This window comes from Bactrocera latifrons, unplaced genomic scaffold (genome assembly GCF_001853355.1).
Source record: "Bactrocera latifrons isolate USDA-ARS-PBARC rearing strain unplaced genomic scaffold, ASM185335v1 scaffold_31, whole genome shotgun sequence".
Taxonomy (NCBI): domain Eukaryota; kingdom Metazoa; phylum Arthropoda; class Insecta; order Diptera; family Tephritidae; genus Bactrocera; species Bactrocera latifrons.
Genome location: NW_017536741.1, coordinates 1,761,185 through 1,786,513, shown reverse-complemented (window position 1 = coordinate 1,786,513; position 25,329 = coordinate 1,761,185). Strand labels below are relative to the sequence as shown.

The window sequence follows — 25,329 nt, the reverse complement described above, 5'->3', positions numbered from 1 at the left end:
AGCTCAGTGTGGAATACAAGTGCAAATTTTGTGTGTTTGAACTTTCGGTATTTACTCTCGTGTGGAGGGGATGCCGGAGCGCTTGGCGAGAAGTCTCACTTATTTATTAATTTACATTTACTACATTACGAATTTAGGAATTTTATATTTTCCCATGCTCCATATCGCACCGCTACCCTTTCCTGTCGCATTCATTGTCGCTGCCCTTACAATGGCTCTCCAGCTTAATGATGATTGCCGCAAACATTACCGTTCCACTTATCGAAGTCACCATACACAAATCGGCTTGCTTTTTTAGAGAGCAGATTAAAGCTTACTTACTTCTTTCACTGCGGAACAAAAGGCACATGGCCTTCTTTAAATTTTGTCGGTGACATAGAAAGAAATGCCATAAATGTTAAGGATAATCCACAGAGAAGTCCCAGTTTGCACTAGATACCTGTTCCATATTGTAAAGAATAGTGGAAAAGAGTGTTGACGGTGCAAAAGTACCCAGCAGCATTGAAATTATCGGTTATATAATACGAATACCCTTCTACAAACAGTTTATTTTTCAAAAGAATCACAAGCTCGAACTCATGGATATAGCATCGCCCACTTTTTCACACTTAAATTGAAAAAATCTCTGCGGTGTTGAGGTTGTATCAAAGCATAGAAATTATTGGAGTGCGAGATGCATGCCTTATTCTTCTTTGGTATTACAACCTGAGGTCGATCTGTGCCGAGAACACGAAACTTCGCCAGTTGCCTCTATCCTTTGCGAGGTCACGCCAGCTGCACATACAAGGTGCAGACAGCTGGCTTGCTTGAAGACTCTACATTGGATGTGTGGGCACAATAGCTTCCATTCCAAGCCGAAGCCAGTGCTTCGGTGACGCTCCCACCGCAATGTGAAGTGATTTGAAAGTGTATAATAGGAATAAATAGAGACTTATTGAACGTAATTTTTCTTCTTCTCAATTGCCTACCGGTCCCAAAGTATCGCCTGTTGAGAAGAGTTATTCTGCGCTTTATCTCGAGGCTTAGATTATTGGTGGAATTGTGCTGGCTTCGAGATATGCAAAGTCCCCAACCTTTTCAAATTTATAGATTAGATTTCAAGCTAGAACAGCGATGTTGTTGAATCTTTGCGACCTTCAAGTACTTTTTCTTGTGCCCGTTCACAAGCACCAATCTCTGTCTGTAAACTTAGACATGGCGTCGAAAAGTCAGCTCCTAACAGCGGTCTTCTTCAAAATTTGTATTGTGAAAATGTGTTCTATGGATCTCAGGTCTAAAGAAACAGTGATAAGGTCCAATCAGTTCATTTATAATGGGCTTAAGTCTTTCACACAGTACTGTCGAAAGAACCTCACGTGCAATGTTAAGAGAGCTGATTCCGGGATAATTAGTGCATATTTCTGGAACACACTTATTTTGGATAGTTCTGAATGCTTTCATATTACAATTATTGGGCGTGTATTCATCCAACCAAATTACGCTTAGCAACTGGAACATGCGCCTTTCCAGCTCCTTGGCGCCGGCTTTAACCAACACAGCCGGTAATCGATTGGACCTTGGGGCCTTGTTGTCCTAAAACCGCTTTAGAGCTCACCTCATCTTCTTCAAATTGCGGGACGACAATATTGTCTTCTTCATCCGACGCCAATTAGCAGTTACATACTAGCCCCGCAGAATTTGGCTAAGAGAGAATTATTGGAGCATCTCGTGTGTATTTGTCCCGTAGTGGCATTACTACGGTGTAAGCATCTGGGATCGCCACGGTATGAAACACTGGAGAAGATATCGATAGTGCGGCCGTAAAGTCTGTTAAAACTCGCGTCAAGCGCAGGCACCTGAAAGGATGACAAATCGTCATGCACCCAATACTGAACTCCTTCTAGTATCGCAAAGGACCAAAACTGGTCTATGCGTGGCTCATTGGCCTACCATATTAACCTAACCTATTTATACAAGTATTATAATTTTTTGTCACATAATGGCTCATTTCGAGTCTGAAAAGCTCAAAAATTATTAACCACGCTGGACTTAGACGTTATCTTCACTTCTTCGCTACCAAATCGAGGCACTTGCTATATCGCTTATTAAGATCCCCAATTACATATGTATATTCTAGATAGGTTTTAGTGAAGTTTGCCCACTTTTCATACATTATTTTCCTGTTCTCTTCCTTTACCTTCTGTACCTTGTTGAACTTGTATGCAAATCCATACAAATCCTGCTTCAAGGCATCGTGCTCTCTAAGAGCTTCCTCAACATTGCATGCCTGCAAACTCCGTGCAGCGAAAATTGAAGTTGAAATTCTTTAATGACTTTGCAATGCAGCAATTGTGTTTGCTTTTTTGCCACACGCCAACTGTTGCTTTTACAACTTTCGAATTTCACTTTTCAATCCATTTAGATAAAAATGCAGCGCATAAAGTTACAAAAGTTAGCTACTGCAGCAAAAAGCGAAGCGAATTTAAAACTTGTGCAAAAAGTGATATTTTTGCAATGTAAATATGTGTGTAAATATGAAATAAAGTGCATTATTTGTGTATTATTTTAAAAATGCAAAGAATCGCAAATCGAAATACATATTTCGCACATCAATGTCAGACTGCTTTTATTGTTGTAGCTTCTTGCACGCAGCGCTTTTTGTGCATTTCAATGCAAATGCTATAAAATAAATGGAAAAAGCAAAACAAATATTGGCATGAAAATCCAGATGTAGGCGATGAATTTATAAGCGCATTTTGGATACATTTACACACACATACATATACATATTCATGTGTACATTGTATTTGTTTTTTATTGAATTGCTTATATTTTCGTATTGAATTTGCAAATAAGTGTGGTGTTTGAAAATAAAAAAAAATTTTACTTTAAAATCTATAAAATTTAAAATTTGTGCAGCCAGAATGTGCGTATAAAAACCGCTGCGCAAACACACACGCACATGTGGCATGCGCCATAACGGTATTAGGGCAATGGAAACGTAAATATTAAACACGGAAATATGAATTAAAGTAATGCAAGCAGAAGCACTCAAATTAATTGCACTCAAAAAGTTGCACCTATGAAAATAGAGCAAACAAAACAACAAAATAGTTGAAAATATAAAGAAAAGAATTAATTAAATATCTCGCAGATTATTGTACGCACGTGCATACATATATATATTTTGCTACGATTACGAGAAATGCGCGCGAATTCGCTCGGAATTTCACTGAAACAGAGTGAAGTGACAAAATATTGGGTAGTCGAAAAAGTCTTTTCGTATTTTGTCAATAGATGCCGTTGCAGTCGTACTTGAATATCTGCAGTGCTACCAATCACATTGTGGTGAGATTTTAATCTTCAATTAACCAAACAAAAATTGTAATTCGTGGAAGTTGAAAAACAGTTACAACTGTTCAAAAATGAGTGAAAATATGGAAGAAATTCGCTATATATTTCGACATTTTTGTATAAAAGATCGAAGAATGCCACCAATGAAATTTGTGAAGACGATGCTATCAGTTGGTGTAGCACAACAATCGTTCGCTCGTTTCTGTTCTGTAAATATTGACGAGAAAGATTCACCTCACTCTGATCTACCTTCAACCTATTGTTGAAAAAGTAGATGAAATTATGGAAAAGATTGACCAGAACCGTCACATAAGCACCCATGACATCGGTAAGGAATTTAACATTCATCAACGAAAGGTTTTGAACCGATTAAAAACGGTTGGCTACAAAGCTAAGCTCGATGCTTGGGTACCACATGAATTGTCTGTGAAAAATTCAAAGGACCGAATTAACATCTGCGATTCTTTGCTGAAACGAAATGAAATTGAACCATTTCTGAAGCGAATGGTAACAGGTGACGAAAAGTCAATGAAATAGGAAAATAATGAGCGAAAAAAATCATGGTCCAAGCGTGGTAACGTTCAACAAATGGTCGCAAAGATTTGTTTGGTGTGATTGGAAAGGAATCATACACTATGAGCTGCTCCAGCCTGGTCGTACGATTGGTTCTACATTTTACTATCAACAACTGATGATATTGAATCAAGCAATCGGAACGGCTAGAACTGATCAACAGAATGGGCTTCGTCTTCCATTAGGACAACGCTAGACCACGCATATCTTTGATGACCCGGCAAGAACTGGGAGAGCTTGGCTGGGAAGTTTCGATGCATCCACCATAAAGCGCTGATCTTGCACCAGCGGACTACCATTTGTTTCGGCCAATGCAGAACTCCGTTAATGCAAAGTAAAGCACAGTAGGCCCCAAGAGAAGCTTCTGAAAATTACTTCTCACAGTTTTTCGCCGAGAAACCAGAAAAGTTGTACACTAATGGAATAACGTCGCTTGCGGAAAAATTGCAAAACGTTGTCGACCAAAATGGTCTTTATTTGGTTCATTAGTATAAAGTTCATTATAAATATAAAAAACAAGTTGAAGTTTGACTAGATATACGCAAAGTCTTTAACGACTAACCAACATATTTCCTCAACAATTTTCAATAACAACTTTTTAAGTGTTCCCATATATAATAATAATAATAATTATATAAGTATGCAGCTCCTTCATATCCTGCGGCACTTTGTGCCTTCCTTTTTATTTCACAAATACTCGTTATCATTACGCCGTCAATTATCACTACTCCACTTTATTCTGCACAAATCAAAGCAAGAACATGCTTACGCCAATAATACGTACTCCCCTTCTCATACACACGCACACACACACACACTTATGACCAATTGAAGGCATAACTACTCGTTTTTTGAGTGACTTGAAAGCTTCAAGCTCGTTGCGTGCACACCGTGGCATGGAAAAAACGAGCTCTGGTTGACAGCAATAATTGTCTGAAGTTTTTCTTGGCACTACTTAACATGACAATTTATACTTTCAATTGTTCTACATTCCTTGTTACCTACATACTTATAAACAAAGAGGGGTTGAGCCCAGTAAAGAGCACTACAGCTTCGACATTGTTGATAATTCTACACTGGAAAAAGCTGAAGAATGCTTTAATTACTTTATTTTGATGGACGGTAGCGGTAGGAAAGCAGTGATGTAAGAATATACTTGCTGAATTTAAGGCTTCTTCCAGTTAATGTAAGTTATATGCTGTATTATAGGGTAGGGATAGGTTTAAAGTAAGGCAATATTAGCTTGATTTAGTTGAAAGTGTATACATGGACATGTGAGGAACCAACGATACGACTTATCAAGTCTATTCGAGACGTGGTTCTCAAGAAACAGGCAGTAGTTAAACTATTTTTTACCTTATTTGTAAGCTTATTATTACTAAAGTGACTTGTAATGACATACATCTCTCACTCTACAGCAACAAAAAGTGAGTAGAGAACCCAAAGCATCATAATGTGGCAGCAGCAACGATGGCAAACTTCATCCAAAGCACGTTGGACCCACAAACGAATACCGAATATCGACTCTGGGAGAGATAGACAACAGCCATGAGCCCGGATTTCCACCTCATTCAAATACTCAGTGATTATGGATGCTTTAGAAGCTACATTTACAAACCCCGTCATGACTCAAGACCAAACTCTCGGACGGGTAGAGGGTACATATTAGACTCTGAACACGTGCACTATCAACGCCCTCGGTATATGTAGTACAAGGATACGTATACGGGAAAAACTAAAAACCGGCCCTGACGTTAGTTTTATGCTTGCAAATTTGTCTTGGCGCTGCTAAGTGTGAGTCTTCTGTTAAATGGAACGAGACATTTACAACAGATTAGGTGTCAGTCGGTTCGTACAATAGAGGAGGTTAACGTATTCTTCTCTGGCTTTCAACGACACAAAGAGAAATACACAGAAAGTATCTCTCACTAACCACTATTTAGGTTACTCTTCAATTTACCATTTGATCAAATTTGAACCGGACTACAAACAAAAAAAAAAAACTGTGTTGGCTTTAAACTATAAAACATACAAATACAAGCAAGCCAAACTTCATACAATTTTCTATCTACTCGTTATAAGCTCGCCTGGGATGGCCTTCAGAGCTTTCGGCGGATTTTGTTTTTTTCGGTTTCGGCTTATACTTTATTTAGAGTGTCATTCGCTAGATTGTTGAACAGTTTGGACGTCATATTCATAATTCCAGGCCCCGTCACCAGTAATGATCCCTTTGACGAATGTAGGGTACTCAGGTACCTTGTTAAGCATCTTGTTTGCGACCTCTACTCAACGTCGTTTTTTGCAAACGATTCAGATCCTCTAGCACGAGTCTGGTATTGACACCCTTCATACTTAAAATATTAAACAAAATATGTTATGTAAGTAGAGTCAATCAATAAGAGCTGTTGAGATCTTCTGCTAACTCTCCGAAGCCAACACGACGATTTTCAAGCACTGTTTCTTCAACTTTTGTGTGTTGTCGTCATTAACAGCTAAAAAAAATCCTAGAAAAAATTCCCACATTACTAGTGATAAGTTTACACTTTAGTTTTACCGCTATTAAGCTCTTCACTAAGCCACACAACCTCGAGGATGCTTTCACGCTCCAAACTAGCTCACAAGTAAGTTTTCCCAACGCTGAAAATATTGCGTATCAAACGTGATCCGAATGGGGAGCACTTTCATTTTTTCCAATACATTGCACACACTACACACATGTACAGTAATATTTCGTTAAATGCGTTGTCTAGCGCTGCACTAAAAGGCTCACTAAACAACTTAATAAGTTTTAAAATTCGTAGCGTACGCATTGCGGCGCATAGCACGAGTTCCTGTGCGTTTGTGTGTGTGTATGTGGGGCGACGCGGCGCGGCGCGTAATATACTCGCATCGTATTAAAATTCAGCGCTCATTTACTACGCTACGTGTACCAATTAAGCGTTTCATGAAGGCAGCACCACCTGTGCAGTGCAACGGCTTACTCTTAGTAGCGCCAAGACAACAGCAAAACAAAGCAAAACGCAAAGAAAGGAGAACACAAGAGGCATTAAATCAATTTTGTTGTCATCAAAATGGCATCAGCAAAAAATTGTGAATTAAATGCTGCAATGTTGCCATCGAGGCGCGGCACTACCACTCAGCATACCTTGCAACACGCAAGCACACAACACGACTACGAGCCTCAGTTGTGGTCCAGCACATCAGTGGCTTGAGCGATGAACACATACCAGCCACATGCAACAGCGAAGTCCGCACTGCAACGCTGAAAAAGCGTTTGTGGCATTAAAGAAGAATGCAGCGAAATTTAACAGTGAAGGCACACCATAAAATTCCACAACTCCGCACAATTCCATAAAAATGTTTCAATCAATCATGCGTGGCCAACGCGGCGCGCTTGTCCGGCCAACAGCGATGAGCCAGACATTTGTTTGGGCACTGCGCTGCAGCGGTCGCCGCCGCCTTGCGCTCTTGATTGAAGGCGCACCGCTTAGTTCAATCCACCGCTGCCGCGCTGAGCGCTTCGTTGGTCATTCGGTTGGTCAGCGGCATCAGGTGGCACACACAGACAAAAGGCAATCAATTCTTTCTACCTTTTCCATGCATTCACACACGCACACATTTTCACGTCGATTTCTTAACCTTTTCGCTTTGCACACGTTCACACATCAATGCGTTCATTTGTATTGACGGAGTCCAGACATTTGGCAGCAGCGCGCAGAGCAAAAAAGCAAAAAAAAAGCGCGTTTCCTTTCATTTGGCGGCAGGCGGCTGGCGACCGTCCAGTGGCGCAAAGGAGCCACCGCGGCGACACTGGTTTGAGGCAGCGCTCGTCATCATCAACATTATTACAGTTTGATTTCACTACATTCATTTTCAACTGCGTTTTATTTCTTTGACTCCGCCATTCATTTGTGTTTGCTTATTGGCGTGCGGGGAGCGCTTTGGCGCACAGCGTCATTTGCTCTGCAATTCTTTCGGTTTCATGCGATTTTTTTTTTTTTTTTTGTTTCAACAAATGACCTTCAGGGCGGTCGCTGCCATTACGGTCGAATCGTTTAACGTCAACTGCCACACAGTGCCAAACATTGCGTTGTGTCCTGCCAAGGGTTCCATTCCGGCGGTGTGCGTATTGTTGTTGGTGTGCGCTGGCGTTGCCCGACCACCAGCGCGTTGGTGCCGTATGCGGGACACTCGGTGTATTAGAAAAATGGCGGTCATTTACATTTTTCGTATGCATTGTGTTTGGCGGGTAGCGGGTGGCAGGTGGCAGGTGGCGGTCTGCGGTCGGTCGCCGTAGATTCCCCCAGCGGGATTTGAAGTTTCCAACAAGTGAATTGATGTGCATGAAAAGCTATTCCAGCAGCTGTTTAACGAGATTTTAAGCAGCGCAATCGTCGAGATAAGTTTAGTTATTTCACAGTTGTCGGGAGAGAGCTTAAATCTGCCCGAGTGACTTTAAACGACGAACTGCACGTTGGCAAGTGGCGAAAATTTTCATTCGCTGCGTGGCATGGTTAACGCTTTGATTTAATAGCGCTTTTTCTAACGTAAATAACGATTTGCCATTACTTATCGCTGGCGCCCTATCGCCTGCCGAGGCACACAATTCAAATATTTATACGAAAATGCCCTTCAACAGGTGACAACCTAATTAGGACACGCTTCGTTTAGCAATAATGCAAGTGATAGTCATGAATATTTATGCTGGCGCAGGAAGCTGCTTACAGTGGCTGTCCGAAGTTAACTTTTCCAATGTCTTTAAGCTTGGTACAAAGCATGTACGAAGCTTTGCGCAGATTATATTTTTTGAGACTGAGTGTAGGGCGGTTGTAAATCCAAACGGGACGAAGCTACAAATTCAGAATAAAGCTTTATGCAATGCGGATGAGTTCAGCATCGTTCCCAATAGGAGATTAGACGAAATATCTCCTGTTATCAAGCAAACAGTCGTCACACGCACTACTAGTCTGCCTTGTCACTGTCGAGAGTCATAACATCGAAGTCGTAGAGAATTTCGTCTATCTTTGAGCCACATTAACACCAACAACAACGTCAGCCTCGAAATCCAACGCAGAATAACTCTTGTCAACAAGTGCTACTTCGGATTAAGTAGACAATTGAGAAGTGAAGTCCTCTCTCGGGAACAAAGATCAAACTCTATAAGTCACTCATTATTACCGTCCTGCTATATGGTGCAGAAGCATGGCCGATAACAATGGGTCAACGTTACGAGTTTTCGAGAGAAAGGTTCTGCAAAAGATTTATGATTCTTTGCGCATTGGCCACGGCGAATACTACATCCGATGGAACGATGAGCTGTACGAGATATACGACGAAATTGACATAGTTCAGCGAATTAAGAAACAGCTACTACGCTGTCTAAGTCACTCCAGCTCTGACAGTATTCGACTCAGTACCCGCCGGGCGGAGCAAAAGAAGAGAAAGACATCCACTCCATTTGAAAGACCAGGTGGAGAAGGACCTGGCTTCGCTTGGAGTCTACGATTGGCGCCACATTGCGATAAGAAGAAACGACCGAAGGAGAATATGAGGTTCGTGCTAAAAATATCTCGCATTTTGCTGGCTACCTCTATTCGATTGTGTTGGTATTCATATTCCTTACTTGTCGGGCATTTTTAATGTTTAGTTAATTTTTGGGAGCTGTTTTGTCTGGACATATTTTGACTCGTCTTCGATATTTGTGCCGAAAATCCTTACTTTCGACCGTATTGCATGACTCAGGAGATGTGGAACTCAGTCCGCGAAGGCCAAGATCTGCTCCAGAGGATGATAACCGAGGACGAATCATGGAATTATGGTTATGACGTGGAAACCAAAGCTTGGTCATCCCAATGGAAGCTGCGGCTAGAGCGGCTAGAGCTAGAGCCAAGATCGGAAAACCGTGTTAGGTTGAATTTGAAGCTTTTGCGAACAGTTTTCTTCAATTGCAGGGAGGTCATGCATCATGAGTTCTTGCCAAAGGGTCGGACGGTCAATAAAGAAGGATTTGTGGAAGAACAAAAATTGACGGTCGTGCCTCTACACTCAAAGTCAAGTCGAGGAGCATATTTCGACTAAAAAAGCTTTAAAAAAATTTTTTTTTACATCCAAAACGGCAAAAAGCAAATTAAGCGCTTTAAGTGTGCTAAGAGAACAACGAATACCCGAACAACTGCGAAATACTTTTCGTGCTCCAAACAAATTTACTTTAAAGTAAAAAAGTACAATGACAAGGAAATTTAATAAAAAGTCTCCATAAATTGCTGTGCTTCAACGTAATGTGACAATATGGCTGGGCTCATACGCTGCCGAAAACCAGTCACTTAGCTTCCCTCTCTTCTTCTGCTCATTGCTTGACGGCCTTTTTCATTCTTCTTTTTGGTTGGCTACTCCCCTCACTGCTGCGCTTAAGCGCGAATTTAGGTCGAAGACTAATTTCGTTTACTCCCCCTGGGGCAGTGGCAGACGCGACTGTGGCAGCAACACCAAGCAGCCAGCGCCTGCAACATTCGCTTTCCGGCTGATGGAAATTAAAAAGGCGTAGCCAAATTGAACATTTAATTTGACCGTCGTATTGACATTTCATTTTTTGCGACTTCGCAGTGAAGAAGAATACATATGCTTTTGATCAGTTTCCACTTCAAAGCGCCGGCATGTGATTTGATTTTTATTCATTTACTTAGCTCCTCTTCTTATTCAAGCTGATTCGGTGCTATCTTCGCTGCACTTCGCCATTTATTATTTAAGTGTGACATTGACATTAAGCGAATGTTCCTAGTGTCATTGTGCGCATACACACACACACACACACACACACACACACACACACACACACACACAAACACACACACATACACTTATATCGCTCACCCACTCGTTGCGCTTACAATTTTTTCAGGTGAAAATGGCGTTTGCCATAAAAAAGCTGCCAAGCACCGGCAAATAAGTATCGCATTGAAAGCGGAAGCTTGTCTGCTGTTTATCCCTGCGAGAAGTTGCCCATTTACATTTATTAATCAACCGAAAATCGAAAAATCACAACTCGTGCAACTTTCTTCAGCTCCAGACAGCAGACTTTCAAGTTCGACGATTCGCCCACCAAAGTTGAGTTGAGTAATGGGAATTTTAGTGCAAATGTCAGCTACCATGTTGGAGGAGTGCGCTAAACTGGGTTATTTGCTGACATCTGCATTTTAATTTTTCTTTCAGCAAATATTTGTTTGTGTCTTCACAGTAGAGCCGCTTGAAATGCTTTAACTTAAGTACGTATATGTTTGTATGTATGGAGGTCCTTTGGTTGCTAAAGGGTTAAATAGCTGTTATTCGACTTACAACGCAATGCCAGCGGCAACGCGACAAGTAATGCGCGTAAGTCGATTTAATGAAGCCTGTAATTGAATTGCGTTGCTCTCGTGCAAAGGCTCTGAGTTACCGCGCTTAGCATTTCTTTAATAAGTTCGAGTTTTATAGTTTTCTTACATACTGCTTTTTCAGTTATAAAGACTGTCGCATTTTCCGCCTTTGGAAGTTTTCGAAATTCGCGAAAATGTAAAACTTCTGAAGTCACTTACATACCAACCAGTAAACTGCACGTTAACAGAACTACTTATGAAACCACTTACTTTGTGACGATATACAGGGTTTATCCGGAAGGTAATAGGACTGAGTCGATTTAAAAAAAATGTATTGAACCAATTGTTACATTTCTTTAAAAACTTTCAAAATAAGCTCCTTTTACGTCGATGCAGCGCTGCCAGCGCGATTTCCAAGCATTGAAAGAGTCACGGAAGGCATTCTTAAGATTAGCCTTGAGAGCCGCTGTTTGGATCCCCGTTGTCTGGGCTGTTTGGATCCCCGTTGTCTGGGCTGTAGATCAGCGGTATATGACGAGGCATTGTCGTAAACAACTTCCAAGCGGCTGCGATGTCTTGTCGAACCCGATTGACCCTTCGTTTGGGTCTCCTGAGGACTTCCACGTAAAACTTGGCGTTGACGGTTGATTCAGAAGGAACAAATTCGTTATCAAAATGATAATGAGCATCGTTTTCACTTTGGATTTGCTCATTGCACGGTCTTCATCAGCGACCTCGTCCCGGCTCTCCAAAAAGGACTGATGCCACCGAAACACACCACTTCTTGCTAAAGGAACATCTGGGTAAGCCTGCTTGCTCATATCAAACGTCTTCGTCATAGATTTACCGAGTTTCACACAGAATTTAATAGTGTATCTCTGCTCTAAGGAACGCTATATTTTTAGCTCGATAGCTATACAAGGTTTAACTCAGCAACAGGGCATCGATGTACTTTGTTCAATTTTTGGCAATGAAGCTCCACCAAGAACCAGTCGTTATCGATGTTATAGCGATGTAATAGTGATTAAAATCGAGGTCGTAGATCGCTCCAAGACCAATTGCATGAAGGTTGTCCAAAATCAGTTGTTGTCCCGGGAGCTATTGATGCTCTTGGGAACTTTATATTGCAAGATCCCAAAAAATTTAAGCTTCGCAAATGATAAGCCGTCGCTGAACGTCAGACTTTATTTCAAAAAACTTCTGCAGTCCCATAAATTGGATACTGGGTTCAGCGCATTCGGCCAAATGCGCCTCCAAGCGATGGCTACGTGTGTCGCCTACTGTTGAAGTCTAGTAAATAGGTACTCACAATTTCGTTACTCCAACATGCCTCCCCATCAAAAGTTTTACGAGTACAATACTAGATAAATAAAGCCATGAAACAAGGGAAAGTGGAAAGTGGAAAGAAAAGCCAGCGAAATACGCGCTCATAACAATCATACAAGAAAGAGGCAAACAAATTTTCAAATGAATTGGAAAATTGCAAATTACAAATGGAGCAAGCAAGTTTTTAACAGTAAATATGTATACACACATGCGGTATGTGCTGATAAGTTGCTGAGTATGTAGTATGGGTAAGGGGTTCGCTTGGAAACGCCCTTAATGCACTCTAATCCTGGACTCCCTCTAATCAGCGGCAGTCAAGAGGTAAAGAATTGAGACACAAAAAAGAAAACGGCTCAAAATGCTTCCCCCCCACAGCCGTACATGACGTAACGGAGAAAGTATGCACGCCAGAAACAACAACGCCTTGGCGTCGGCGAACGGTTTGATTGACATTATTGACGAAATGCTTGTGTGTGTCAAAATGAGTGGGCGGTTGCGACACAATAAATATACTACTAAAGCACTATTCAGCCACAATTGAAGGAGGTAATTCGGTTATTTTCGTGCTTTAGTCTATTTTGATATGCGCGAAAGAGGCGGAGCTGCCTTTGTACTCATTTGCCTGTTCGGGAGTGTCATTTTGATGACATCAACGATTTTTGCAGTATCAAAGAAGAATCTACATACGCATACTCATCGCCGTACAATAATAACAATATTTTTGGAAAGATATGTAAAGCTTAAACAAGACTTGCTGGCACGCGACCGGTTGCACTCCAAATTATCTTGGATGGAGACAAAGTGGGTATATTGATACAATTTGACAGTGCCTAATCCTCTGCATGCTTAATTCTCTTTATTGAGGGCGTAGATGTTGAGTACAATAAAGCCACAGAAGACTGAATATTTATCTGCTGAGTCCGACGGTATTGCGTCCGAGTTATAATAAAACCGCTGAGCTGGACTTCATTGCGCCAGACTGAACTGAAACTGGGTTAGTGCCCAGCTGCTTAAATACAACCTAAAATGAATTCAGGAAAGAGTTACACGAATTGCCCTTGGCTACAGCATAACAAATGTTTACACTTCTTTTACTGGGACAGAGACTATACCGGTTCTTGTATATGACCAGGTATCTTGATCTCATCTTGAAGTCTAGTGATCGATCAGGTAGACAAGCACACATTTCTACAAATGAAGAGTGTGGCAGAGGTAAGGAAATCTCTTCCCAGCGGATGAAAGTATTAAGTGGTACTATACCATTGGCAATTCTCCCAAAGGTCAGCATTACTAAAATGGTCTTGGCAGCAAGGCTGAATGGAATGATTCCACTCTCGGGCTACTGCTTAAGGATAGTACGATCAAGTGGCATACTGACGGCTCGAAAGTGTCGGAGGGAATGGATGCAGGGGTCGCAGGACCACCCACCAAGCTCTCCATACCTATGGGAAGTTTTCAGATAATTTTTCAAACAAAGGTCTTTAGCATAAGTCGTTGCATAAAGATAAACTTCCAACGCAACTATCGCAACAAACGTATAACCATAGTTAGCGATAGTGAAGCAGCACTAAAACCATCGCTAATGGTGCAGGCGTGTAGAGAACCGCTGAATAGCCTATCGGAACGTAACCATGTGCACCTCATCTGGGTGCCCGGTCACAGAGGTATAGCTGAGTACCAACTGGGTATGAACTCGACCGATCCACAGCATCCACTAACACGGTAGGACCTGAACCTTCGCTGGAGTAGATATCTAATCGTATGAGAACGTTCACATTGAAGCACAACGCGACTAAGCGAAACAAACTGTTGGACGACTTTCACCTTTTCACTTTTTTCCAAGCAACAGTCGCCCCTTTTATTAAAGAATTGCACGGAAAGCAAAGCATTCATTCTAACATATCTTCAATTTCTTCGCTTTGTTATTGAGGGACTAACTTCAAGCAAAGCGAGGAAAGTTATGCTATGGGAATCGGCCATTACAGTAAAAAGAGTTTTGGAAATGAGAAAACGAGTAATAAACGAATTCAAAATTAATAACAATACAAGCTAATTTTTCCTTAGTACTTCGTACAAAAATATAAATATCTAGAAATAGACATTTTCCAAAATAACGGCGAAGTGTGTGAGGCACACTGTACAAATTAAACACAGCGCGGCAGACACGTGCGAAGCAGCTGTTCTCTAACGTAAAGCAAGCGAAGAGATAGTAAAGAGGAATAAAACAAACTGATAATAATTCCAAGTTCATTCAATAACTTCAGTAAACTGTTTTGGTTACATATATCTAAAGTTTATACTTGTTCCGCTATTAATAATTAATACCCTTAATGCATTGCATTTAACGCCAGCACATGACAAGGACGCCAGTGATAACTTTACTAAAAGTAGTACACTACAACTCTAATCTTCAAAAATTCACAAGGAAAACACTAAGCAGCTTCTCGAAAACAGTCTTGCAAAGGACCGCCTCAAGTTCAAATATGTCATTGAACGAAGCAAAACGCATTGCCGCTCACCGCGCCGTCGACGAGTGGGTAAAGACAAATACCGTCATAGGTATTGGTAGTGGCTCAACCGTGGTATTTGCTGTGGAGCGCCTTGCTGAACGAGTGCAAAAAGAAGGTTTAAAGGTTACATGTGTGCCAACAAGCTTTCAAGCACGTCAACTCATTGTGGAAAATAATTTGGTACTCGGTGATCTAGACCGCAATCCTAAACTTGCAGTGGCAATCGATGGCGCCGACGAAGTGGATCGGAATATGGTACTTATAAAAGGTGGTGGTGGTTGTTTATTGCTGGAAAAAATTGTAGCATCTTGCGCGGAAAAGTTAATAATAATAGCAGATTATACAAAAAATTCAGAACATTTGGGTGAACAGTACAAAAAGGGCATACCCATTGAGGTAGTGCCAATGGCATATGTGCCGATAAGAGAGCGGATTGCTGCTAAATATGGCGGAGAGCTCAAACTTCGCATGGCAGTGGCTAAGGCCGGACCCTGCGTAACAGATAATGGTAATTTCATACTCGACTGGCACTTCAAGCAAAATTGCGACTGTGACTGGGCAAAGGTTAACAGCGAGCTGCTGCAAATACCGGGAGTAGTCGAAACGGGATTATTTGTGAATATGGCAGCCAAAGCTTATTTCGGCATGAATGACGGTAGCGTTAAGACACAGGATAAGTAATTTACTTAATGTAAGAATGCAGAATCCAAACACTCAGGATAAATTTCGCGAATTTATACGCATGATTTTATGGATGTACTTAGTTGTTAAATTTTTATGTTCTTAAATTTTTTACGTTTCTTGACACACAAGTGAAAATAAAATACACAAAGTTTCGGTGTAAATTCTATAATTTATGTTTAATTAATAAATAATGCAATTACCAAGCTTTTTCAACTTAACAAAGTATGTTTTGGTAGCAGTCCACATTTTCCGAATTTACAGGCAGGAATTCTCAGAAAGATTTCTTGTTTCTTGTCGGTAATAAACTATCCTTAGCATAGTTAAAAAGCGACAACAGTCCTTGTTTTTTCCCACGGCTGAAATAATTCGTAACCACGTCTTGGCTTCCTACAATTATATTGAGTCAGCAATTTCAAGCAACAAGTATAATCATATAACCTACCCATACTGTCATTAACCGTAGTCGGCAGCACATTATCGTTTGCGCTCAAGGACACGAAAAGTGCAAATGGCACCAGCCAGAGACATATTGTAAAATATGCCAAAATCTAAAATTAATATATATTTTTGAATATCTATATATAAGAAAATTGTATTCAGCGCCTACCTGTAGGAAGGGATAATAATAGCTGGTGAAGTACTGGAAGGCCAACATATGGTTAATAATCAGTAATACTATTGCGCCAGTAAAAGGAACTGAGATGAATCGTATGAATGGGAAGTTACTCATGATTATCCCGTGAAACATTTGCGCTGCAAGCCCACACAGTATCATCTTCCATGGTAAGTTGTCAAAGAATATGAACATTATATACACAAATACTGTTGCGCTGATCATCATTGTAATGACCTTTCGAGCAGTTTGGGTGTACTCTTCCACCAATTCAGCGACATAGTACAGACCCGCCGCTATAATAAATAAACAATTAGTTCCTGCATAAGGTCATATATTCTTGCGTACCAATCGATATTGTGATGAAAACAATATGTATCACCGTGGATACCCAACTCAATATATATAGAAAAGACATGTTAAACTTATTCCACAATTTGTTTTCCCTATTATTCTATACAGTTGATGATTTTATACAAATTGGAAATTTTGTTTATTAAGAAAGAAATACAAAAGTAAAACGTCAGCGACCGCCTATTTGAAGTTTGTGAATCAGCTGTTTCAGTCAATCATTCAATCCAGGAATCGGGTAAACAAAAAAGAAAAAGCTTGAAGCGTGCCATATTCGAAACTAACAAGAAGTTAAAAAATTCAATTTCTGACGTAAAAGTGCATAAAGGCTAGCAAAGTTAATGTAATAAATGTTTAAAATTTATGTCTTATGTATACTTACTTATAAATGTTGTGTTGTGTTATCCGTGTGTACCTTAAGCAAATGTCTTTTTATTGCAATAAATAACTTGATATGCTGATGTGGCAGCACCAGCACAGTACCAATTTGACAGCAGCGAAAAAAGCGCGTGCATTTTCCTTCTGCTTAGTTCAGTGGAATTTCTTTTATGTGAAACACAAGTTTAAGCATAGTTTTACGATTTTTGTTTCTTTATTTAATTACAAAAAATAAGTGCATATTAACAAAAATATTTGTTTATAAACAGAAGTGAAAAGTTTTCCGTCGAATTCCGAATTAGTGTTAACCTTGAATTGTACTGAATACCAATTTCGCAAAAAATTGAAAGGGGTGATTATAACAACAACAACAACAACGTTAAATTGTACACGCGAACTCAAAAGAAGGAAAACTTCCGTTCTTTGCCTCGACGTGTGGGAAAGTTTTGTTAGGTTAGGACTAGATTTGTACAAAAAGATAAAGTTGTGGCATTAAATGCCGCCCAACAACGTAGAGCCAGTTGAGCATCAACAAGGTGATGCGGAAATGCGTGATGCAGAAGAAATTCAGCCAACAACGTCAACAGCGCTTGCAGCAGGGACTACGACGCAAAATCAGGATGCGAACAGTATTGAAGTTGCCAGTGATGCACATGATGAGCAAACACCAGCAGAACCAAATGCAGACGCAGATACGGAGATGAACGCAGCTGAGGAGAATGCAGCTAATGGTCCGAACGAAGCTAATGGGGATGCGGCAAATGCAGAGGCAGGCGAAAATGAAGAAGGTGCAGCTGGGGCAGCTGCTGAGGCCGATCCATTTTATGGTTTCGAAGATGAAGAACCAAATTTCGATAACAAAGATATGTCGCAAGTGCTGCAAATTTGGGAAGCACAACATACACGTTCCGGATTCGATCCAGTGCCAGTGTTGAAAAGGTAAATGACTGCACGCATACATATGCACATACCTTTAGGTTTGTTCGTCTAATCTTATGCACGCAAACAGGTTTTTTACTGCTTGCAAAAATAAAGCAGAGAAAATCATGCTTTTATTTGTTGTCTTTCTAGATTGTTGTATGCATGTTTTTGTTATTACTTTTATTTTGTAATTTATTTATTATTTTATCGAAATGAGTGATTAAAAAAATCTAAAAATAGTTTAGTACTTAAATGAGCGAACGGCACTTTCATTTGAGTAGATAAATATTTAATTGAACGTTGCCTATGCAAATAATAATAAAAATAACTATTATAACTCTTCATTTAGATTGGCCGAAATCTTCGAAAAGGAAAAAGAACTTTATATGCGTAAAGATCACGATCCATTTGAGGATCGACATCCTTATCGTACTGATCCCAAGTGCCAATTTGGTGTACTACTAAAGCAGCTCTTCCGCAAAGATGTGTTCGTTAGTAAGGTAACGTATACAATGAGTTGACTTTTGACAAAACTCCGTTATTAATTTACTCGTTGACTTTTAGCTAGTAAGTGATTATCTGCGTGATAATTTCTTTACACGCCAAAATATACAAAAAAGTTCCTTAGAACTCAATATACTATCATGTCGCCTAATATTCATAATTGCGCCTGGTTTGGAGACATCTGCCGTATTCCAAGGCGAATTCGAGCATCTGATTCATAGAATTTTCGGTTGGGCCGAAGATAGTATTGAGCCGTTACAAAGTTATGCCACCGGTCTGCTAGGCGCAGCTATGGAGGTAACCGAAATAGCAGTGTCATTCAAGGAACACAATATTCGCCTCATACCCAAAACGCTGAAGCGTCTGCATATGTTACAAGCGATCTACCACTCTGGCAATGAATGTAGCCTTTCAACGCTTACACTACCGCCATCCGATTCCAGCTTAGAGGATAATATTTCATTTGAAAAACTACTGCCACCATGGAGCAATAACGACGCCTCTTTTGTGTCATCGCCCCAATCAGAGAACGATGCCAAAGCATCAACATCGCAAGCTTCAAAGAGTACATTATTGGATACAAATTGTTCGAATTCGAACATGTCGACTTTGCTGGAGAACAGTCGCGATGCCTTCCCACAAGGCAGCGGCTCGCGTTACTACAAGAAAATGTACATACCCCTACATCCGCCCACCGTCGAATCGAGCCAAATGCTAATGTTACGGTATTTAACATCACTCGGCAATCATCAAGACTATTTAGGTTTGGTTTTCGAACATCGTGCTATGCATTTAGTGTTCGGCTATTTGGAAGAAATGGACAGACGTGACACATGCCTGGCATTTGAGGCGCTAAAATATCTGGCTTCATTGCTGTGCCATAAAAAATTCGCTTTGGAATTCATCGCACACGGCGGACTGGAGGTAAATGCCACTTTTTTGACTGTATACATATTTACAGAAATTAATCAATTTTACAAAATTTTAGTTGCTGCTTAAAGTGCCGCGTCCTAGCATTGCAGCTACCGGTGTTTCAATAAATCTCTACTACCTCGCCTACTGCGAAGAGGCCATGGAGCGCATATGCAGCATGCCACGAACTGTGATAGTCGAATTAGTGCACTATGCGCTGTGGCTAATGGAACGCTCTTATGACTCGGGCGTCTGTCATGCGACCATGTTCTTTGGCCTCAGTTTTCAATTCAAAGTCATTTTGGACGAGTTCGATGCGCAAGATGGTCTGCGGAAACTCTACAATGTGGTATGTATTTGCACTATATTATGCACTAACGGCATTGTAAGACGAGTTTTCGTTCTATTAGATTTCGATACTTAAAATTTTGAATCCATCAAACAACGATGACGACGAGAACCCCATCAATGATGACTTGGAGTGTGCTTCACGTCAACTCGTGCGCCATGTGTGCGTGGCACTCAAACGCTACATGGAGAGTCACCTCTTCTACAAGTACAATAACTTCATGCGTTCGCAATGCCTGTTTTCCAACGAGTTCTCGCAGCATAATGTCACCAAAGGCGCCAAACTGACCCTGGAGCAGATCAGCGAACAAGTACGCACTTTACAGGAGAACACATCGGTGCGCGCACATTGGGCGCCCGTGGACAAGCTATTGAAAGTGAGCGGCATAACGCTGCTGCTGAAAATCATAGCACTCTCCTACGACTGGAACAACAGCGTCAGGTATGTTTGTAGTAAATTCCTTAAAAAAATTTTTTTTTTTTTTTTTTTTCTTGAAAAACATTTCCAAAAGTGCAATATTAATGACCAGTCCGTTTTAGATCCGAAATAGTGCGCTCCTCATTGGATGTGCTGTCCATATGCTGTGTCATACCGCGCGTATTCCAGGTCTATTGCGAGCGCTTGGATGTGCCGGATAGCGCCGGTGCCTCAGGTATTTACTTCATATTGGCTGCTGCTTCGGGCGATATCACGGCAGACGCAGATGTGCAAAAATCGGCTTTGGCCGTCTTGGTCCATTGCGTCTGCGCCCCACTATCAAGGGTGAGCTTAGCTCTATAAAGTTAGAATAAAAATCTTACATATCATACGTTGTCTTACAGAAGGAACCAAATACCGCTTTGAAAGTGTTCCACTCATCATCCAAGGTATGCTTAAATACAGCAACAATATTACAGTTACATTTTAAAGGCTTCTTTTGTCTTGCAGAAAGAGCCAACTAGCGCCGGGAAAGCGCTCAATTCTTCCAAGCGCAACAGACCAGCAAATCGCTATTGCGAAGAGCTAATCGAGAAGGTGTGGGAGTCGGTGTGCTCCAACAACGGCATTATTATATTGCTCTCGTTGATGCAAATCAAAGCGCCCATCACCGATGCGGACTGCATACGTGGCATGGCCTGTCGCGCTTTGGCAGGCCTGGCACGCTCCGAGCGCGTGGGCCAAATCGTCGGAAAACTAACACTCTTTTCAAACGGCCAGATACAGACGCTAATGCGCGATCCCATACTGCAGGAGAAACGCGCCGAGCATGTCTTATTTCAGAAGTACGCCATCGAGCTCGTTGAACGCGTCTCGGGCAAAACAAAACCCATCTCCAACAAAATGGATCCCTCACTCGCCAACATACACAAAGCCAATGTAATTGCGCAAACGAAGATCCAGTATAACGAGCAGCAGCTTTACCAGCTAATACACGACCATCTGGAATCGAAGGGTCTGCTACAGACGGCGCAAATGCTGCAAAAGGAGGCGGGTCTGCCGCAGGTCTCGGCGAACACGACGAAGAGCTTCCACCAATCGCCGTTCGACTACAAAGTGCTGCCTTCATCAACGGTGCGCCAGCGCCTGCGCAGCCGCATGCAAGACGTCAACAATGCCATACAGAGCTTAGCGAATTCAACCACCAGCGACCAGCAGCAACTGAACAGCAGCGTAACGCTGGACGAGCTGCCGAGCAGCAGCAGCGCGGTAACACCCATTAAATTGGTGAAAAAGTCGGAGAAAATCAACAGCAGCGCAAGCAGCGCCAGCGCCTTGGCCATTGCGAATGCGAATGCACAGCGTTCGTTGCAAAAGCAAATCTCCTCACTGCCAGAGGACGTGCGTTCGGAGAGCGGCTCGCCGCCGCCGCAACACGGCAACCAGACGGGCATCACGCTGGGCACCATCGTCACCGAGTATCTCACGAATCAGCATGCCCTGTGCAACAACCCGATGACCACGTGTCCACAATTCGACCTATTCACGCCACACAAGTGCCCGGACCCCAAGCCCAATCGCTCGGGCGATAATCTGAATTTAACAGCGCGCATCTTCAAAGCGCAAGCCGGCTACAACACAGCGCGCCTGGATCGACGCTATGTGCATTCGAACTTCGCGCCTTGGCGTTCGGTGCGTTCAAACGACTTTCCCTCGCTGCAGTTCTCCACGTGTGAGATTGTGTCGCCCTCTAAACTGCTGCTCGTCGGCACGCACCGCGGCGAGGTGAAAGCATTCAATCTGTCCACCGGCACAGAGGTCTTCTCGTCCACCTGCCACGGTTATGTGGTCGATTCCATCATTTCGAACCGCGCTGGCGACCTGGTGCTGACCTCGTGCTCTTGGCGCTCGCCGCTCAGCGTGCTCTGGTCTATACAACATAACGAGTTCGCGACGAAGCTCAGCTTTGGCGACGACTACTATTGCGAATTCAACAACCTGACGCAGGACAAAGTGCTCGGCACGCAAAATGACGTGAGTCCAGTACTTTTGATTAAATTTTTGACTTTCTTAAATTTAACTTTGGTTCTTTCCAATTTATGCATAGTGCGCCATCATTTACGACATAAATACGGGAAATAAGATTTCCACCTTCACACCAACGCTCAGCAACCAGTATGTGAAGAACCGTGCCACTTTCTGTCCCACCGACGAACTCATTCTGTCAGGTAAGTTCCACGCCGCGCTCAAAGGTTCGTCCTAAACACTAACGGTCTCGGCTTTCAGATGGCGTCTTGTGGGATGTGCGTTCCGGCAAGGAGATACACAAGTTCGACAAGCTCAATCAATGTCTTTCCGGCGTATTCCATCCGAATGGTTTGGAGGTATTGTGTCCCCTTATTATTTCTATTCCTTATTCGTTCACATCTAACCGACTAACCGCTTTGGATTGCAGATCATTTCAAACACCGAAGTGTGGGATCTGCGCACATTCCATCTGCTGCAGACGGTACCAGTGCTGGATCAGTGTTTCCTGAAATTCTCGCCCATGCGCGTCATCTACAGCTACAACGCGGAAGCGTCCGATGAGCGCATCGATGCGATGCTGGAGGAATTGCCCGCCTGCGAGACCAGCTTTAAGGTCCTGGACGCGTACGACTACTCATCGATATCGACGATAGACGTGCGACGCGGCATCTACGACATGAGCATTAGCGATAATGGCAGTCTGATTGCGCTGGTGGAGAACCAGCCGGCGTTCGACTCGCGGCCGGAGACGTTCGTGAAAATCTATGCTGTGGGCATGAAGAAGGTCGAGAATCAAGATGAGGTGCGTCATGGCGACGCGTCAGGCATGGGCGTCGGCGTCGGTAATGACGCAAGTAATAGCGCCGAACGTGCGGCGGCGCATGCGGACGCTGACGACTATGACGACGACGACAATAACGCCATTATAAATATTGATGTTGACGACGATGATGATGGTGGTGGTGGTGGTGGTGGTGGTGTAGGAGGAGCAGGTGGCGGTGGCGGTAGAGGCCCTCCTCCTGCACCTGCACGCAACCAGAACGACGATGACGATAACGCCGACGCAGTTAACAATCGTCGGGCCGGTGATCATATTCGTCGTTTTGGACGCATACGCGAAATCAATATCGACATCGACGCAAGTCGGCGACACAACGGCGGCAGCGGTAGCGGCGGCGGTGGTGAAGAGATCATCGTGAGCTTTCGCGGCTCAGCGTTGCCCGCGGCCGCCAGTGGCAATGGCGGCGTCGGTGTAATGATCGGTCGCGGTAGCAATGGTCATGCTGCGCCACGTCCCAGTGCCGCTGGCGGTGCACGCAGCGCCAGATTAGCACCAGCTGCAGCAGCAGCCTCAGGCAGAGGTGGTGCGGGTAGTAATGCGTTCCGCACCAATCGCAACAACCGAGCTGTTGCAGGCCGAGCGATCGGCGGTGGTGCCGGCGGCGGCGTTGGCGGCGGCGTCGGCGGAGCCCTGGCTGTTAATGGCAACACGCTGCGCGCCGGCCTCGGCGCTGGGATTGACGCAGCAGCACAAGACCTCATCGATGCGATTATGAATAATTGGTTATCTCTGCTTTCAGGAAGATGATGAAGAGCCTGAGTCTGATGAGGACGGTTCGGACAGCGATTCAACAGACAGTGAGTGCCACACATACAGTTATGCGGCGTTGCGAATAATAACTAATTTTGTTTTACAGTTTTTGATATGAGCGAAGGTCAGCTTCGTGTTCGGCGACGCAATCGTTCGGACGGCGATGACGACGACGACGACGAAGATATGGACAGCGATGATGACAGCGACAACAACGACGGTGATGACGACGACAATGATGGTTGGGTAGACGTCAACTCACATTCGTCCATGAGCGATGACAACGACGACGGCGACGACAATGAGCAAGCTCAGCGCGAATCGTCCTCGTCCGATGATGAGATTATGGAAATACATTTTCGGCCTTTCTAGAAACTGTCCCACAAGTCGCTGTCCATTGTACTAGGAGTATACTAAACAAAAATGCTCGCGAAACCAATGCAAAAATGCATGCAAACTTTCCACGATCTGTTGATGCGCCTAAACGCCTAACGTTTGAAGCAAAAGCGAAGCAGTTCTAATCTTAATTTTGTTCTGGAAACAATAGTGATTTATTTATTAATAATACAACAATAACAACAACAGATGCTAGAAAGACAACCACAATTGAAAGAGCAAAGCAGAATTTTTGTTTATCCACTTGTACTATAAGTTTTCACTACATCAGTTACCGTGTAAAGTAGTTAGCCTCATCGAAATACAGAAACAAAGCAAAGCGATACACAAACGCATAAAGCCGCGAACCGAGCGCGCAATAGTAAATTGGAAATGCATAAATTTTTGTGTTCAACTTTTTTTCTATACTGAAAGATTATATTTTTTATAGTTGTAAAGTACCGTAGCGCGCACCGATTTTTGTATTTAAATTTTCTTAGCAAGTAAATACAAAGAAAAAAAAAAACAAAAATATAAATTCTTCGTTCCTTTTGGCATGTTCAACTACCCAATCGGCTTGAAAGCCGATATTAAAAAACACAAAAAACAAAAATGTCGTTTGCAATGTTTCTCTTCTTCGATGTTCTATTTTAATTATTAGAATATTTGATTATTACTTTTTTTATTATATGTTATACTGTTTGTTTCAAAACATAATTATTATATAAGACGCGTAAATGATATTTCATTGTAACAATTGTAATTGTAATGCGCATGCGCGTCAGTTTATTACTGCATTTCTTTTTTGTAAGAACTTAAAAAAAAACCAACAAAACAAAAAAAAAATATCGAAATAAAATTATATATTGTATGTAAATAAAAGGAAATTGAAATTATCCATGCTATTCGCATAACTAACGGTTGTTAAGTTAACGGTGAACAATCGTATTCATCAATCATAATCTCAGATGTTTCTAAAAACTTGTTTTTTATAAACATTTTTTTTTTTTTGTTTATGTTTAAAGCTTATGCTTACCCATGCTAAAACATTAACATTTTTTTGTTGAAGTAAAAGTAATATTTTGGCAACCTTTTCATTGTGTATTATATAT

At 42.1% G+C, this 25,329-nt stretch overlaps 3 protein-coding genes across 4 annotated transcripts; 2 read left to right on the top strand and 1 right to left on the bottom strand.

Annotated features, from left to right (window-relative positions):
- The first annotated feature begins 14,785 nt into the window (after window positions 1-14,785).
- Window positions 14,786-15,923, top strand: LOC108970728 (ribose-5-phosphate isomerase). Its single transcript, XM_018936262.1, has one exon. It carries the CDS (start codon window positions 14,939-14,941, stop codon window positions 15,773-15,775), a length of 837 nt encoding a protein of 278 aa, XP_018791807.1. The 5' UTR covers window positions 14,786-14,938; the 3' UTR covers window positions 15,776-15,923.
- Window positions 15,924-15,927: 4 nt separating this feature from the next.
- Window positions 15,928-16,922, bottom strand: LOC108970729 (protein TEX261). Its single transcript, XM_018936263.1, has 4 exons — window positions 16,740-16,922; window positions 16,386-16,687; window positions 16,221-16,326; window positions 15,928-16,165 (listed from the first exon to the last, which is right to left on the bottom strand). Exons 1-4 carry the CDS (start codon window positions 16,807-16,809, stop codon window positions 16,050-16,052), a joined length of 594 nt encoding a protein of 197 aa, XP_018791808.1. The 5' UTR covers window positions 16,810-16,922; the 3' UTR covers window positions 15,928-16,049.
- Window positions 16,923-17,239: 317 nt separating this feature from the next.
- On the top strand, window positions 17,240-24,600 carry LOC108970823 (protein mahjong). Of its 2 annotated transcripts, XM_018936461.1 has the most exons (13): window positions 17,240-18,059; window positions 18,391-18,541; window positions 18,606-19,469; window positions 19,534-19,806; window positions 19,868-20,247; window positions 20,346-20,568; window positions 20,628-20,672; window positions 20,734-22,257; window positions 22,331-22,451; window positions 22,510-22,607; window positions 22,679-23,053; window positions 23,832-23,889; window positions 23,949-24,600. In XM_018936461.1, the coding sequence occupies exons 1-13, from the start codon at window positions 17,617-17,619 to the stop codon at window positions 24,212-24,214; spliced, it is 4,821 nt and encodes a 1,606-aa protein (XP_018792006.1). In that variant the 5' UTR covers window positions 17,240-17,616; the 3' UTR covers window positions 24,215-24,600. The 2 variants fall into 2 exon arrangements, with proteins under 2 accessions (XP_018792006.1, XP_018792005.1); XM_018936460.1 differs by lacking the exon at window positions 23,949-24,600 and having other exon boundaries at window positions 22,679-23,852.
- Window positions 24,601-25,329: the final 729 nt, after the last annotated feature.